The sequence below is a fragment of the Mizuhopecten yessoensis genome, unplaced genomic scaffold (genome assembly GCF_002113885.1).
Source record: "Mizuhopecten yessoensis strain PY_sf001 unplaced genomic scaffold, ASM211388v2 scaffold10951, whole genome shotgun sequence".
In the NCBI taxonomy this organism is placed as follows: Eukaryota; Metazoa; Mollusca; class Bivalvia; order Pectinida; family Pectinidae; genus Mizuhopecten; species Mizuhopecten yessoensis.
In genome coordinates this window covers 75,483-93,867 of record NW_018408803.1, presented here as the reverse complement: position 1 = coordinate 93,867, position 18,385 = coordinate 75,483, and the positions used below count along the sequence as shown (strand labels likewise).

General features: G+C 41.1%; 1 protein-coding gene across 5 annotated transcripts in view; it reads left to right on the top strand.

Moving 5' to 3' along the window:
• The window catches only part of LOC110464011 (zinc finger protein 62 homolog), a 34,449-nt gene extending 16,623 nt beyond the window's left edge, over positions 1-17,826 (top strand). For 2 of the 5 annotated variants that reach the window (XM_021519018.1, XM_021519017.1), the window contains exon 2: positions 309-6,504. In XM_021519018.1, the coding sequence (XP_021374693.1) occupies positions 748-2,463 (1,716 nt within the window). In that variant the 5' untranslated portion in view covers positions 309-747 and the 3' untranslated portion in view covers positions 2,464-6,504. Of the gene's footprint in view, positions 1-308; positions 6,505-9,797; positions 9,925-17,739 lie in introns of those variants that run through there. The other 3 variants (XR_002464459.1, XR_002464458.1, XR_002464460.1) reach the window with 3 other exon arrangements.
• The last annotated feature ends 559 nt before the right edge of the window (positions 17,827-18,385 follow it).

Sequence of the window (18,385 nt, the reverse complement as noted above, 5' to 3'; positions counted from 1 at the left end):
CACAGCAACAGAAGAGTCAAGTTACAAAGACATAAGTTGCTGGATGAGTTGTGGTTGGGTTAGGAAAGGGGCGGGAGATTCTGTCAACACTTTGGAAAGATTGCTTGTCCTTAAATTTCATTGTAAATTACCTGATAGGTATAATAAAATTACGAAATTTTTGCATGGTGCAATATGTTATAACAGATTACACTATAAGGAAACAATTGGACAAAATTCGTAAATATGATCATGATCTTAGGATCTCAACAGTTACATATGAAGCAAAGATGAGATTTTATCTTGCCTTTCATTTCTTTATGTTTCAGATTCATTCAAGTGATTTGTCTGGGTTAATTGAAGCTCATGATCAAAAATAGTTGAATGAGAATTTTTTACCGAGCTCAACTTTTTCCGTTAAAAAGAGAGAGAAAATAAAATACAATCCGAGCGGAGATTTTTAACTGGACAACAATCAAAAGAAGACAACGCTTAGTCAGGAGATCAAGAAAAGACAACTCCCAGTATGTTAAGCATAATGTCTGGAGAGTTTGTGTGAAAAATGCATTCAATGACAAAAGAGGACAAAAACAAATTGAACAGAAGATCTAGAGGAGCCTTCAAAATGTGAAATCTGTAAAAAGGTTCAGGCATCCATCATGCTTAAAGCAACGCCACACGACACATTAACTTGATAAATCCCTTCAGTACATATGGTAAGGAATTTCAGCCGTCATCTATCCTAACGACTCAATATCACTACAAGAAATGGATCTTGCTACTAGTGTAAAGTCTTCGGTAAGGAGTGTAATGAGCTCTGGTAATGAATCTAGTCAGTTATCTAACCCACTAAGAGCAGATGAACCATACAAGTGCGATGTCTGTGGAAGAGGTTTTGTTGATTCGTCAACACTGCAAATTCATATCAGGACACACACAGGAGAGAAACCTTTCAAGTGTGATGTGTGTGGTAAAGGATTTAAAGACTCATCTACGGTAAATAGACATTTTAAGATACACACAGGAGAGAAGTCTTACAAGTGTGATGTGTGTGGTATGGGATTTAATCAGTCATCTTCACTTCAGAGACACATCAAGACACATACGAGAGAGAAGCCTTACACATGTGATATTTGTGGTAAGGAGTTCAGCAAGTCATCAACATTTCAGATACATTTGGGGACACATACAGGAGAGAAGCCTTTCAAGTGTGATGTGTGTGGGAACGGGTTTAATCGGTTATCGCACTTAAAGCGACACCACAAGACACATACAGGGGAAAAGCCTTACAAGTGTGATGCTTGTGGTAAGGATTTCAGGGAGTCGTGTACATTATTGGTACACCTCAGGACACACACAGGAGAGAAACCTTACAAGTGTGATGTCTGTGGCAAGGAATTTACTGAATCGTCTACACTAAGGAAACATCTTAAGATACATGCTGGAGAAAGGCAGTATAAATGTGATGTATGTAATCGAGGGTTCAATCGGCCATCGCTCCTGAACACGCATATCATGACACATACAGGAGAAAAACCGTACAAGTGCGATGTATGTGGAAAGGGATTTAGAGACACTGCTACGCAACAGCGACATATTAGAACACATTCGGGAGAAAAGCCATACGGATGTGATGTATGTGGTAAGGGATTTGCGCGGACTTCGCAGTTAAAGAGACATCAGATGATACACGAAGGAGAAAAACCGTACAAATGTGATCTCTGTAGTAAAGAGTTCAGCGAATCCTCGAAGCTTCAACGGCATTTCAGTGTTCATACCGGAGAGAAGCTGTGCAAGTGTGATATATGTGGTAAGAGCTTCAGTCGGTCGTCACACCTAAAGACACATCGCAGGACACATACAGGAGAAAGGCCTTACGCCTGTGATTTCTGTGGGAAAACTTTCAGCGATTCCTCAACGCTACAGGTGCATGTCAGAACACATACAGGAGAGAGGCCTTACGAGTGTGATGTCTGTGGCAAGAAATTCAATGAATCGTCTACACTGCAGATACATCGCAGGACACATACAGGAGAGAAGCCTTATAAGTGTGATGTCTGTGGTAAGGAATTTACGCAGTCTTCACATCTTAAGATACACCTGAGGACACACACTGGAGAGAAACCGTACAAGTGTGGTGTCTGTTGTAAGGAGTTCAGGGGTTCGTCTCTGCTACACAGACATCTCCGGACACATACAGGAGAAAAGAAGTACCATTGTAATGTATGTAGTAAGAAATTTAGTCGTTCTTCCCACCTGAAGGCACATCTAGGGACACATACAGGAAAGAATCTGTGTGAGCCTGATGGGGCTGGTAAAGATAATAATAAAGATTCCTTTTCACTTCTGGTTCATTGTGGGACACAACCTGGAGAGACACCCTGTAACTGTGATATATGTGGTGGGACGTTTAGTGTTAGGTCTGATCTGCTAACACACTATAAGACACACACAAGTGAGGAGGTAAATCAACTTAAGGTCTGATCTGCTAACACACTATAAGACACACACAAGTGAGGAGGTAAATAACAGCGTTGGATCTGATCATGAGATGGCATTAAGTGCATCCTGGCATTACCAACAAAACCAGTTAATGAGAAACATCTGCGGTGCCTCAGAGTTAGTTGGTGAGAACGTTGGTGTTAATGAGACAACTTCGTTAGTGAGACTACTGATGTTAACAAGATTACTGATGTAAATGACACAACCGATGTCAATTTGTGTAAGGGCAGCTACTGGAGTTAGTGAGACTCGTGGTGTTAGTGAGACTCGTGGTGTTAGTGAGACTCTTGGTGTTTGTGAGATTCGTGGTGTTTTTGAGACCCGTGGTGTTTGTGATACTCTTGGTGTTTGTGAGATTCGTGGTGTTTGTGAGACTCGTGGTGTTTGTGAGACCCGTGGTGTTTGTGAGACTCGTGGTGTTTGTGAGACTCGTGGTGTTAGTGAGACTCGTGGTGTTAGTGAGACTCGTGGTGTTTGAGATTCGCGGTGTATGTGAGACTCGCGGTGTTTTTGAGACTCATGGTGTTAGTGAGACTACTGGAGTTAATGAGACTCATGGCGTTTGTGAGACTTGTGGTGTTTGTGAGACTTGTGGTGTTAGTGAGACTCGTGGTGTTTGTTGGGCTACTCGTGATAGTGAAACTTCTTGTGCTAGTGATACAACTAATGTTAGTGGGAATACCAGTGTTAGCGAGACTTCTGGTGTTAGTGAGATCGAGACTTGAGACTTCTAGGGATTTAAGTGAGATTTCTGGTGTTAGAGACGTTGATGGAAAACATTCAGGAATGAAGACGCCCAAGTCTGATGAGGGTGGACTGGTGTTTACATGTTCAGCGTGGAGAATATCCTACAGAAGTATACGATGACAAAAATGGAGAATTCATAGCAGTGCTATACAAATCGGCTGGGATTTTTTCAAATGTAGTTGGTAAGATATATTTGACTGCATGCAAAATACTCGTTGTTTAGTAGAAGTAAGCTTGGCTAGATGGTGTCGTATGATAGCCCGTAGTAGAAGTAAGCTTGGCTAGATGGTGTCGTATGATAGCCCGTAGTAGAAGTAAGCTTGGCTAGATGGTGTCGTATGATAGCCCGTAGTAGAAGTAAGCTTGGCTAGATGGTGTCGTATGATAGCCCGTAGTAGAAGTAAGCTTGGCTAGATGGTGTCGTATGATAGCCCGTAGTAGAAGTAAGCTTGGCTAGATGGTGTCGTATGATAGCCCGTAGTAGAAGTAAGCTTGGCTAGATGGTGTCGTATGATAGCCCGTAGTAGAAGTAAGCTTGGCTAGATGGTGTCGTATGATAGCCCGTAGTAGAAGTAAGCTTGGCTAGATGGTGTCGTATGATAGCCCGTAGTAGAAGTAAGCTTGGCTAGATGGTGTCGTATGATAGCCCGTAGTAGAAGTAAGCTTGGCTAGATGGTGTCGTATGATAGCCCGTAGTAGAAGTAAGCTTGGCTAGATGGTGTCGTATGATAGCCCGTAGTAGAAGTAAGCTTGGCTAGATGGTGTCGTATGATAGCCCGTAGTAGAAGTAAGCTTGGCTAGATGGTGTCGTATGATAGCCCGTAGTAGAAGTAAGCTTGGCTAGATGGTGTCGTATGATAGCCCGTAGTAGAAGTAAGCTTGGCTAGATGGTGTCGTATGATAGCCCGTAGTAGAAGTAAGCTTGGCTAGATGGTGTCGTATGATAGCCCGTAGTAGAAGTAAGCTTGGCTAGATGGTGTCGTATGATAGCCCGTAGTAGAAGTAAGCTTGGCTAGATGGTGTCGTATGATAGCCCGTAGTAGAAGTAAGCTTGGCTAGATGGTGTCGTATGATAGCCCGTAGTAGAAGTAAGCTTGGCTAGATGGTGTCGTATGATAGCCCGTAGTAGAAGTAAGCTTGGCTAGATGGTGTCGTATGATAGCCCGTAGTAGAAGTAAGCTTGGCTAGATGGTGTCGTATGATAGCCCGTAGTAGAAGTAAGCTTGGCTAGATGGTGTCGTATGATAGCCCGTAGTAGAAGTAAGCTTGGCTAGATGGTGTCGTATGATAGCCCGTAGTAGAAGTAAGCTTGGCTAGATGGTGTCGTATGATAGCCCGTAGTAGAAGTAAGCTTGGCTAGATGGTGTCGTATGATAGCCCGTAGTAGAAGTAAGCTTGGCTAGATGGTGTCGTATGATAGCCCGTAGTAGAAGTAAGCTTGGCTAGATGGTGTCGTATGATAGCCCGTAGTAGAAGTAAGCTTGGCTAGATGGTGTCGTATGATAGCCCGTAGTAGAAGTAAGCTTGGCTAGATGGTGTCGTATGATAGCCCGTAGTAGAAGTAAGCTTGGCTAGATGGTGTCGTATGATAGCCCGTAGTAGAAGTAAGCTTGGCTAGATGGTGTCGTATGATAGCCCGTAGTAGAAGTAAGCTTGGCTAGATGGTGTCGTATGATAGCCCGTAGTAGAAGTAAGCTTGGCTAGATGGTGTCGTATGATAGCCCGTAGTAGAAGTAAGCTTGGCTAGATGGTGTCGTATGATAGCCCGTAGTAGAAGTAAGCTTGGCTAGATGGTGTCGTATGATAGCCCGTAGTAGAAGTAAGCTTGGCTAGATGGTGTCGTATGATAGCCCGTAGTAGAAGTAAGCTTGGCTAGATGGTGTCGTATGATAGCCCGTAGTAGAAGTAAGCTTGGCTAGATGGTGTCGTATGATAGCCCGTAGTAGAAGTAAGCTTGGCTAGATGGTGTCGTATGATAGCCCGTAGTAGAAGTAAGCTTGGCTAGATGGTGTCGTATGATAGCCCGTAGTAGAAGTAAGCTTGGCTAGATGGTGTCGTATGATAGCCCGTAGTAGAAGTAAGCTTGGCTAGATGGTGTCGTATGATAGCCCGTAGTAGAAGTAAGCTTGGCTAGATGGTGTCGTATGATAGCCCGTAGTAGAAGTAAGCTTGGCTAGATGGTGTCGTATGATAGCCCGTAGTAGAAGTAAGCTTGGCTAGATGGTGTCGTATGATAGCCCGTAGTAGAAGTAAGCTTGGCTAGATGGTGTCGTATGATAGCCCGTAGTAGAAGTAAGCTTGGCTAGATGGTGTCGTATGATAGCCCGTAGTAGAAGTAAGCTTGGCTAGATGGTGTCGTATGATAGCCCGTAGTAGAAGTAAGCTTGGCTAGATGGTGTCGTATGATAGCCCGTAGTAGAAGTAAGCTTGGCTAGATGGTGTCGTATGATAGCCCGTAGTAGAAGTAAGCTTGGCTAGATGGTGTCGTATGATAGCCCGTAGTAGAAGTAAGCTTGGCTAGAGTGTGTCGTATGATAGCCCGAGCTATGTCGTATAAGTGTAGTTTTTAGTCATGTTTTCAAAACAAATCACAGCAGTTTGTGTGATATAATATATATATATAATAAATGGTTTTAGGTATATATCGATGACAGTGGACAGTAAAAGTGTTCTTGGATTCTGTAAACGTACATAGTTATAACAGTCGTCATATTTTAGCGCTTTAAACGATACAAATGTTCAGCTGACTATGCCTTTTAGAGTGTATGTATGTTGTTTTGTATGGTGTGCATGTATGTTGTCGCCTTTTTATCATTCCGCTGACCTATCCAAATGTGATATTATGCTGAACTTCTTTTGTGCAAAGGAGTGCTTTATATAATACATGTACTGGCAGTATATCTTTCCAGGTTTTGATTTGATTTGTATTTTCAAATATTTTCTGATTGTAATGAAAGGAAGTGGGAGTGGTGTAATGGGTCAGCCATCCAGATAGGGGGTGGGAGTTGGGTAATGGGTCAGCCATCCAGATAGGGGGTGGGAGGGGGGTAATGGGTCAGCCATCCAGATACGGGGTGGAAGGGGTGTAATGGGTCAGCCATCCAGACAGGGGGTGGAGGGGTGTAATGGGTCAGCCATCGATATAGGAGTGGGAGTGGTTTTATGGGTCAGCCATCCAGACAGGGGGTGGAGTGGTGTAATGGGTCAGCCATCGATATAGGAGTGGGAGTGGTGTTATGGGTCAGCCATCCAGATAGGGGGTGGGAGGGGGGTAATGGGTCAGCCATCCAGATAGGGGGGGGGAGTGGGGTAATGGGTCAGCCATCCAGATAGTGGGGGGGAGGGGGGTAATGGGTCAGCCATCCAGACAGGGGGTGGGAGTGGTGTAAGGGGTCAGCCATCCAGATAGGAGTGGGGATGGGAGTGGGAGTGGGGGAATGGGTCAGCCATCCAGATAGGAGTGGGGATGGGGGTGGGGGGGGGGTAATGGGTCAGCCATCCAGATAGGGGGGGGGAGTGGGGTAATGGGTCAGCCATCCAGATAGGGGGGGGGAGTGGGGTAATGGGTCAGCCATCCAGATAGGAGTGGGGATGGGAGTGGGAGTGGGGTAATGGGTCAGCCATCCAGATAGTGGGTGGGAGTGGGGTAATGGGTCAGCCATCCAGACAGGGGGTGGGAGTGGTGTAATGGGTCAGCCATCCAGATAGGAGTGGGGATGGGAGTGGGAGTGGTGTAATGGGTCAGCCATCCAGACAGGGGGTGGGAGTGGTGTAAGGGGTCAGCCATCCAGATAGGAGTGGGGATAGGAGTGGGGATGGGAGTGGGGATGGGGTAATGGGTCAGCCATCCAGATAGGAGGGGGGATAGGAGTGGGAGTGGGGTAATGGGTCAGCCATCAAGATAGGAGTGGGGATGGGAGTGGGGATGGGAGTGGGAGTGGGGTAATGAGTCAGCCATCCAGATAGGAGTGGGGATGGGAGGGGGAGTGGGGTAATGGGTCAGCCATCCAGACAGGGGGGGGGAGTGGTGTAATGGGTCAGCCATCCAGACAGGGGGTGGGAGTGGTGTAATGGGTCAGCCATCCAGATAGGAGTGGGGATAGGAGTGGGGATGGGAGTGGAGATGGGAGTGGGAGTGGGGTAATGGGTCAGCTATCCAGATAGGAGTGGGGATGGGAGTGGGAGAGGGGTAATGGGTCAGCCATCCAGATAGTGGGGGGGAGGGGGGTAATGGGTCAGCCATCCAGATAGTGGGGGGGAGGGGGGTAATGGGTCAGCCATCCAGACAGGGGGGGGGAGGGGTGTAATGGGTCAGCCATCCAGATAGGAGTGGGGATGGGAGTGGGGATGGGAGTGGGAGTGGGGTAAGGGGTCAGCCATCCAGATAGGAGTGGGGATGGGAGTGGGAGTGGGGGAATGGGTCAGCCATCCAGATAGGAGTGGGGATAGGAGTGGGGATGGGAGTGGGGATGGGAGTGGGAGTGGGGTAAGGGGTCAGCCATCCAGATAGTGGGTGGGAGGGGGGTAATGGGTCAGCCATCCAGACAGGGGGGGGGAGTGGTGTAATGGGTCAGCCATCCAGATAGGAGTGAGGATAGGAGTGGGAGTGGGCGAATGGGTCAGCCATCCAGATAGGAGTGGGGATAGGAGTGGGAGTGGGGGAATGGGTCAGCCATCCAGATAGGAGTGGGGATAGGAGTGGGGATGGGAGTGGGAGTGGGGTAAGGGGTCAGCCATCCAGATAGTGGGTGGGAGTGTGGTAATGGGTCAGCCATCCAGATAGGAGTGAGGATAGGAGTGGGAGTGGGCGAATGGGTCAGCCATCCAGATAGGAGTGGGGATAGGAGAGGGAGTGGGGTAATGGGTCAGCCATCCAGATAGGAGTGGGGTAATGGGGGTAACCTCACTTTCTGCACCCCTGGAATATGTCATAGCAAAATCGAAATGATCAAGTCAAGTCAAGTCAATTTTGTTTATTATAGTGTCATATATCACAATTACATCCTACAAGTATATAGTTACACAGTATAAAAACATATAGTTACATAACAGGGATCAATCATCTTAATGTAAAAATATATAGACCATATCATAATTTTGTTAAGAACAGCTATAATACGTGATATATTAATAAATCAAAACAAACTATCACATTTGCCAAGCCAGAGAGCAGGTGATTGGGACAGCCCCTACCTAACAAACTCCTGGATTTTGTACTTACATATTATATACTATAATAGTTAAAAGGTTTCTTTTACATTTACTGAAATATCAATGTACATCGCCTTTTGGACGAGACGATAAGACTGGTTTGATCCTTTGATGTACATCACAAAATAATCTTGCGGTCGCATAACGGTAAAACTTACTGGTATTGAAGTCGGGCGTTGCTCCTCTGTAATCGTCAAAGGACAATTAAGTACCAGCCTAGTGATGATTAGTGATCAGGTTTTTTTAACCGACACCAATCAAAAAACTAGCCGCGTGCCTTCAATTTTGCTATGACATGCATTTTCCAGGAGTGTAGAGATCGTATCGAGAACGTTAGTCAGCGTGTTTGAATGAATTTTATTTAATTTAATTCAAAATTGTAATTTAAGGTAATAGGATTGTGTCGCCATTTCTCAGTAGAGTTTCTTCAAATTTTGTGGTTATATTGCTTTGAAGTAAAGAAAATTTTCTGCCACAAAAAAAATATAGGTTGTCAGAATTTTAAGGATTTTAAATGGAAATTTATGTAAAAAGGAGTGAATTTTGAAAAAAAAAATGAAACACAATATTTTGCAAAATTATGTCAATAAAAATGATACTGACATAGGTTAGTATTGCATTAATGTATATCAATTTCATAAATGCTGAAATTGTGTAAAATTAATTATCTATAAACGATTGAAAATCGACATTTTATAATAATACTATATACACATAGTAATTGCATGTAAGAGTAATCGTTCTTGAAAAACTTCACAGTAGTGAAATAGGTAGCCGGTTTCCTTAAGTACAGAAAAATGGACACATATGACTCATTGATAAAAAAAACAACTGAATTAATGCCGGTATTGCTTTCAAATACTTTAATATTGAAAGAACACACTGTTCTGTCAATAATAAACATACAATATCTATCAGTTTAATATTAAACATTAGAATATGCGGAAATTGTGGTACTGTCTCCCTACATTGGATATTCAACTAGGGATGTACTTCCTATTTCCGTTTAGCAATACACTCCTATGACCTTAATGTTCCCGACCCGCTTCACCGGTTTGGCTTGTTAAGTTCTGGTTGTCAAAAGCAGACACCTGTAGCGCTTTATATGCCATTAAACCTGCCAAATTGTCCTTTGAAGCATTTGTCAGGTAATGTACTGTATTAACGCTATTAGCTCTAAAGCTTAGTAATAACATGTAGCAAATGTTTTAGCTGTGCGAGCCCAGAGAGCGTATATATATAAGTACTAAGGTACATTAATAGTGTCGACAGCTGTGACTCCATATATATATTATCTGTTCCGATAACCTTGCCGACAGCTGCGACTCCATATATATTATCTGGTCCGACATGTATAGATATAACGGCCTGCTGTTACATACACCAAACACCAGACCTCCTGATCAGCACCACAGCGACAGTCCAAATGTCAGTGTAACCATGCAGCGGGCACTAGCAAAATCAACAGCAAAGTGAAGGTAACTTGTGAGTACTAATTCATAAAACTAATTCTGAATATTATTAACTTTACAAGCTTGAAACCGCCTCCACCATGAGGTACATAAACGCCATTGTGATTACATCATTTAGCTCGCCAGAGACTGGCTGAAGTGATAATATTATGGAATCTTTCCAAAAAGCCCACACGGAATAGAAATGCCTGAAGGATCCTGTAATACATGTATCTAAGAAACACCACATGCGTGCAGAAATATCATGTTACATATATATGCTTATCATTACCAGGAATACGAGGTAAGGAGGCACGTATTTATAAATGTTTTCCTTGATGCATAGAGCCAGAGACGTATAATACAGAGATTGGCAACTCGCGCAGATCTCGCAAAAACACGCATCCCTGAGAAACGCTGCGAGACTTGGGTTGCGGCATGACTGTTTGTTTTGATAGCTTTTGATAACGTTGGGATTATTTAAGAAAACCACGAAATAAACGAAATTATATCCCCAAATGTTTAAAATCTTTAATCGACCTCTTCTGAATAACCATGGGTCCCAGGATGTTGATACTTTGCAAGTTGCATCCTGAGATGAAAGGCTATAAAATTTGTTTAACATAATGACTTTGTTCGACTTTCAATCACAGGGGTGAAATGTTTAAAAAAACCCACCAGGTTCTTTTGAATGAATTTTAATCATAAATACTGATTTTTTATTTTGCCTGTAGCTGTAGATAACTTTTAAGGTTACAAGTGTGAGATTTATACCAGGTGAGCGATGCAGGCCCATTGGGCCTCTTGTTCCTATCGTACATTTACAAACATTCAAGTATGGACAGTTCTCTATTTAATTCTTTAATTAACTGTCTTTGCAACGATCCATTTCAAAACCGTTACTAATTATAACCCGTAGGGGCTAGAAATCAATCTTTGATGTATTGCTAACGTATTACCAATAATCTCCCTTGCATAAGACATTCATACATTCCATTTCACTTGATTGATGTTCGTTAATTTCGAAGCTCAATCTCTCATCGCCAATTGTGAGCAATAAAAATAAATGTTTGTGAGAGAAATATATATATATATATATATAAAGACGGTACACCTACTACAAAAAAATGTGACATCATAAACAGTTACGTTTCTTCATTTTGTGTTTATCCATAATTTCTTTATAAATTATTATAAAGGACTAGCTAAACATGCAAAGATAGAAAACGTTTCATATTAATGATTTTAACTTATTTACCTGTCTATCAGTTCGGTATTTTAATCTAAATACAAGCAACAGCCTTCTTCAGACTCTGATGTGATAATGATAATCTTCAACATTTGATATAGCGCCCTATCTAGCTAACATAAGCCACTCTAAAGCGCTTTACTGTACATATATATACAATCAATACAATGTTTGAAGAATTCGCAGGAGGTGCCTTATCATGCGCTAACTACTACAACATTGTATATTATACTGAGCTGTTGTACCACAATAGAATTATCTGCATAGATGAGGCGATTACCAGGCGCTTAATCTATATAATAAATTTCATAACCCCCGGATAATCTGTTCTCCCTTGGGGAAGGGACCGCTTTGGCCGAGTTATTAATGCATGGAACCGTCTTGATCACTATATATATATAGGTTCTAGGCCTACGTTGGGCAGTCGCCAGGTACTGCCGTAGCTACAGTCACTGGCCATAAGTATTGGCGCATTTCGGTGTCGTCATATTTGTTTACGCTAAGATCTTATAAGGGAGGGAACAAATGTGGCCAGGTACTAACCGTAGATCGGTGGTTTTTCTCCGGAAACTCCGGCTTTCCTCCACCATCATAACCTGGCACGTCCTCAAATGACAATAGCTGTTAATAGGACGTAAAACCCAAACAAACAAGAATGAAAAAAACTGTTTCCTGGATATTATCCTTTCATGCAATGGTAATATTAACTTGAAATGCTTATACTTGGTAGCTATACCTATTCCGGTCAGTTCTGTTTATCATTCAGATGTTTAGTATTTACATGAGTCCGGCATGTATTTCCGGTTAGATAGTCGCACCGATCGGATCTGGGGATAGGAAGTTCGATGGTTGGTATTCAGGTATAGTATTTACATTATTTATGTAGGAAGATATAAAATATGTGCATATATAGCCACTCTTTTTTGATAGCCAGAAAGTGTTATGATCCAAACAGCTGTGAAATAGGCCTCTGAGGCGACATCTTATAATTTTCATTCATTGGCGAAATAGGATTAGCGTTGAATGAAATCATAGCAAGGCTTGTGTTGAGCAGAGACATATATATAGCCAGTAATACGTCTCTGTATTGAGGCTTCATATAGGTGATAATCTTTTTTTATGTTTCATAGGTCTTTGTCATCACTCTTTTGTCTTTACACCGAGTCATGAATTATGAATGTTCACGCACGGTTGATATTTAATCAGAAAGAGACATCATATTATATTAATGAACGATAATTTCTTTAAAAATAAGGTTATTTAATTTGGCTTTGCAATCTTTATTTTATAATTTTTTATTACAAAAATAATGAGAGAAATTATCATTCCAATCCAATAAAAAAACCGTCAATCAATTTTATCGGAACCATATTTCCCAAGTAAGGAGCGGTCACCTTTGCTTTTTGCCTAGTATATATAGGTACAACGGGACCGTTCTGAACGGGCGTTGATGGATTACTCGGTATTTATTTAAGTATATTACAGGTAAATATATTTTGAAAATTACAGGTAAAATGTAAAAAGAAATCTTGTCAAAGAACCTTTTAATGCACCCGTTGCACAGCCAAACTCGTACCCATATTGCGATGTTTTGAGATTTAGTCGTTCAAATACCCCTTTGTGGGGCCCCACACACTGCCACGTTCCATCACATGAATTTACCTGTGTTGTTGCTCTCACTGCTAAGTAATTATATATAGGTCCCGGAGTCAGTTTAAGCCAAGATCAACATGTACCTACAGTATACATGTGTATAAGGACTTCACAACTGAATACAATTCACCGAGATATTAGACTACCTCTGATCGTTATTTATTCATGGCTTCTCCAAAATGTGTTTGGCTTTGAAGAAAGTAAAGGTTATTGCATGATTTTCGAGTAACAAGGGATTTATTACACCCGAGCGGACGAGCGAAGCGAAGGTGTAATAAGTCCCGAGTGACGAGAAATCATGCAATAACTGGCTTACTGCATGCTTCCGAACTCGAACAAAACAGAAAAATTAAGTAAAAAATGTTCACCTGGACAATCTTATTACCTACCCTACATTGCAGATAATTTACATGTACCTGTGAGTGAGTACTAATCAGAACCAGGTAAGTTTGTCTTTATTCTCAATAGCCCAGTCTGAGTGTATCCTTCATAATGGATACAAGTGTTTTTGGATTACTATCCAGCTCAAGTGTCGGGGACGGTAAGGAGTGTCTGTTCAACAATTAGAACAAAATACGGGAAACAATGATGCATTTCTGACTACATTTTCAGTTTAATTTTCAAGATGTGGCAAAGGTACAGGATAGTGAAACCATTTTCATACATACAATGTAAGGGTTTATCAATCCCTAAGGAATTCTAGTTCTTTCAATGAATAGTATTTTTGAATGTTCAGTTTTGTATAAAGAAACAACTCCTAAAGATTATAAGCTTTTCCAGGAAATGCTTATCCTCTCACGTGATAAGGAAATCAATAACGCTTCCAACTCAGTATATTTTTTTTTTATAGTTTTTCAATCATGAAGTTACATTTTTTCCCCTTATTTTAAATGTGTCAACTAAGTTTATCCTTTCCACTGTATTGACTTCATGATTACTTACTTATTGATTATCTCCCCTTTCTTACAGCATTTGTGACCACAGTCCACTGGGCACACCCCCTTTCATGGTCATGTAATCATGATTGGCCATGAAAGGGAATTATGTGTGCAGTGGACTGTGGTAGCAAGTGATTTATTGCCCACAGTTAACCATTGTGAGAGGTGGGAAGTATGCAGTAAATGCCGTTATTTCAATATTAAACGTCAGGTTATTGTTTATATTAGTGAGTGAGTGAGGAATGAATCAACAGGTATAATTATTATCTCTAACAAACATGTAAAACGCTCACAATCGCTGTCGTCAGATTTCGACAACAATCCCCACGTTTTCAAGAGCATTCGATAGCTGATCATAAACAGGCGACCGATCAGAGTTTTTGAGCCTGCGATTATGGTCAGTTTTAGCCGACTATTTCGCTCCGTGCAGAGAGCGTACGTGAGGATGACGTAAGTGTGACATAACCTACCACAAATAATGACGGGGCCGCGGGGCTAAGTGATTAAGGCGTCTGACATTTTGCTACCACTAGCCCTCCACCACTGGGTCGCGGGTTTGAAGCCTACATGTACGTGGAGCAGTCACCAGATAATGGCCGTAGGTCGGTGGTTTTTCTCCGGGATCTCCGGCTTTCCTCAACCACAAAACCTGGCACGTCCTTAAAGGACCATAGCTGTAAAATAGGACGTACAAAATAATCAATAATGACGCGGATGTGGATTTCTGCGAGGCTCCACATTAACTTGATCTCGATCCCAATTTCCGTTTGAGTATTAGACAATTTATGGAAATGGTCAGATGCTTGCAACCGACTCAAATATTATCGGATAATAACATTCTTGATACTGTGAAAAAAATCCCTACGAGATGGACTTTAACGATATTGACACGCCTGAGCTTACTTCACCTCCGCCTAAGTTATGCGGCAGAGAGACTGTACTATTGCTCAAACATTTACACATGACTTTACTCTTCCCGTACCGTAGTCATGTTGTCATGTACACACGACTTTGTACACGACAACAATAATATTGTAGTCGTATGTACATATTGAACATGTGCTTCCTGGTGCCCGTTGTCGTGTACACGCGGTAGAAATATATGCCGTCTCACCCCCTATATGTCGCGTATTTAACTCGTTGGCCATCTCAAGTAAATGTGATCTCTATAGATATATGGTAGATACCGTGATGTTGCAATATTATTTAACAAAGTTTATACCAAAACAACGTCGAATTATGATTACCAAATTACGTATGTCAGCTCACAATCTTGCAATAGAAACGGGAAGATACAGTAATGTTGCAAGGAATAATAGATATTGCAGTTACTGTGACCTAATAGAGATAGAAGATGAGTTTCATTTTCTATTTACCTGCCCACGTCATCTAGACCTAAGGAGAAAATATATTAAAAATTATTACTGGCAAAAACCATCTGTATTCAAACTTATCGAATTAGTTAATACACAAAATGTAAAAGAACTGAATTAGTTAGGTAAATTTATTATTGAAGCTAACAAACGAAGGATTGTTTAACTTATATGTTTGTTTTACCTGATTTTGTATTACTCAATCGTATCATTATATGTTGTACTTATATGAAATTATTTGTTGAAAATCCTATAAGTTGTAAAACTTACGGAAATAAAAAATTGAATTGAATTGAGATGTCTTGTATACACGACAAGAGACTTTGGGATTACCTGTCTTTTGTGAAACTGGTTATAGCACACAACAGTCGTGTAATCCGATCAATTGTCGCTAAAATCAACAGCCATCGCATCAGCGGGCAAGACAGATTTGTACAGGTGCAGGGTACACATTTGTTCACCATATTCCCTGTTGTTTTCGAATTTGCCGCAAGAGGTTACGTTTTGTGGTCTCCAATATAAACAAAATGGCGGCGACTGATACAAACACTTGTAAATCATCACCAAATATGTTTGGAGACTTAAGTAAGTCACGATAAAACCAAAATCAATCCCCATTTGGGACCCGCACTACAACGCTGTTTTGAACGGCAGCACAATTTACCCAAAATGACCCAAAAGACCCCAAAAGACCTAAAAACACACACAAAAACATTAGATATACATAGATATTTATATTTCTGCTTCATGACATTATGTAACATAAAGATGTGTCACGTTAATTGGATAGTTATAGTGATAATATTAACTATACGTATTTGAGTTACTTCCCCTGCAAACAAGTTGACCGTTTGCCTATTCACAGAAGATCGATATTTGTTATATAAAATGGTATTTTTCTCACTCTTTCCCCCCTTTTGAATACAATTGTATCGTTTGTTGCCGGATACATGTTGATCTTTCAGACGTAATCAGCTTAAAGTTAGTCATAATGCTGCGGAAATGAAGACGTGTATGTCTATAAACAAGACATGAATCAATAACAATATTGGTTCATGGTTACCAGTTTATTTCTTGCAACTGTTACACCTCGTTTAAAAAATACATTAATAATCCGCCATTTTCTTTTATGTGCGAGGGCGAGCCTAGTTATGATGTCCGGTCCGGATTCCGGACCGGAGTTGCAGTACGGAAAGAGTTATAGTTTGACGTACAAAATGTACATATTTTTGTTTTGCATTTTGCAGCTGATAAATATGAGCATTGGCAAATATACCGCTATTGAAGTGTAAAAGATTTGCATTGATTCGGTTGCCTTACAAGTGTCAGCTGTAGGGAATTTCCCTTTAGCTCAGCGGTAGAGCATCGGACTGGAGAGTCAATGGTCGCGGGTTCGACCCCCAGCGACGGCACTATCTTTATCACTATTCTTGTCCTACTACACAGACATTACTTGACGTTTAAGTAAATCTGTAAATTTATAGAAGGGCGCTTAAAGCTGAAACTCTCGCCGTGGAACTCGTGTGAAGTGAATATCTTGCATGTTACACCTTTGCTTCACCCTAATAATACTTCGTTATGTATTAAATGTAATTCGTTGTTATAGTGTAAGCTGGTCATAAGTGCTAGGGAAAAGTAAGATCAGAGCTAACGCCTCTGGTTAGGGAATTCGAGATAACAAATGATCAAAGTTCGGTAGCCGGGCAACTTAAAATACCAAGGCTGCAAATATGCACAATTTATTATCTCTTATGCCCGAAGGCCGTCCGTCTGTCGTCGTCGGTTTGTCAACTTTTCACCTAAAGATAGTGGACCTTCCTAAAATATGGCAGATTGAGTGAGATTATGTACAACTTAAAATTGCAGCAGCAGTGTTTCACTTGCTCTACTATTATTGAAATTTTATTCTAAATAACCTCATTTTTTTACCAAAAAACTGGCAGGTGTGAAGATAAAGGAGAGCTTTTTAGCTCACCATCATCTGGTGGTGGGCTATTCAAATCATCGGTATTTCTCTAGAATAACTAGAGGGATCTTTCTCAAATTTTATGTGTAGGTTCCCCTTGGTCCCTAGCTGTGCAGGGCAACTTTTGAGACTGATCGGATAAACAACATGGCCGACAGGCAGCCATCTTGGATTTTGATTGTGAAAGTTTGTTATGGCTATTTCTCGGGAATTACGGGAGGTATCTTTTTCAAATTTATATGTAGGTTCCCCTTAATCCCTTGTTGTGCAGGGCAATTTTTGAGACCGATCGGATAAACAACATGGCCGACAGGCATCCATTTTGATTTTGATTTTGGAAATCGCATTTACTCATTCATCACTGAAGACACATTTCAACTCTTCCAATTCAAAGGTTGGATTAGTTCAATATGAAATTTCAGGGTTGAATGAGTTAACACGTATTGCTTACGCACTGTTTAGCAGTAGTAAAACTGTATTTTCCTCTTCATATTTTAAGTTAAAATATTAGTCATGGCTGCTATGTTTCGAAACACTTTCAAAGCTATTTTATATTGATGCTATGGGTTTGATTTTCCAGTAATAATTAAATATAACGCATGCACATTTATTGGCATTAGGATCCTCAAGAATTGCTGCTAATTTCTATCGTATTGTCTTTATGTTTCAGGTGTCTCAAGTGACGTCTATGTGGTTGGAATACTGTTCTGAAATGTACACGAATATTGTGTTATCACCCCCCAGTGAGGGTATACATCTCTATATATCTACCGAATATTGCAGACATATGCAACATAAAAATTGCATCCTACAAGACTGTGTACCAAACCGTAAAAAGACCATTCATCTGTAACACAGTGGAGATGTGATTTACAAATGTGATGTGTGTGGTAAGAAATTGGGAGCTTCCTACATTGTTCAGAAACATCGCAAACCGCTCAGAGGACCAAAGCCTTTCCAGTGTAATTTAAGTGGTAAGGTGCTTAGCCAGTCAACTCACCCACGAACACATTAGGACGAATACAGGCGAGTAATCTTACCAGTGTGATGTTTGTGGTGAAGAGTTTAAATATCCATCTGGCTGTAATACGCATACTAATCAGGACACAAATAGGAGGACAGTCTTACAAATATATATTTTTTCTAAGGAATTTAATCAGCCTGGTCACCTAAAAAATCATTCAATGAAACAAACTGGAAAATATATTCTTAAACGTGTGATATCTGTGGTAAAGTGTTGACAGCAGTATCTAGTCTCAGATCGTGTGGGGTCTGTGATAATAGATTATTAAACCTACGTACATATCTCTGGCGAA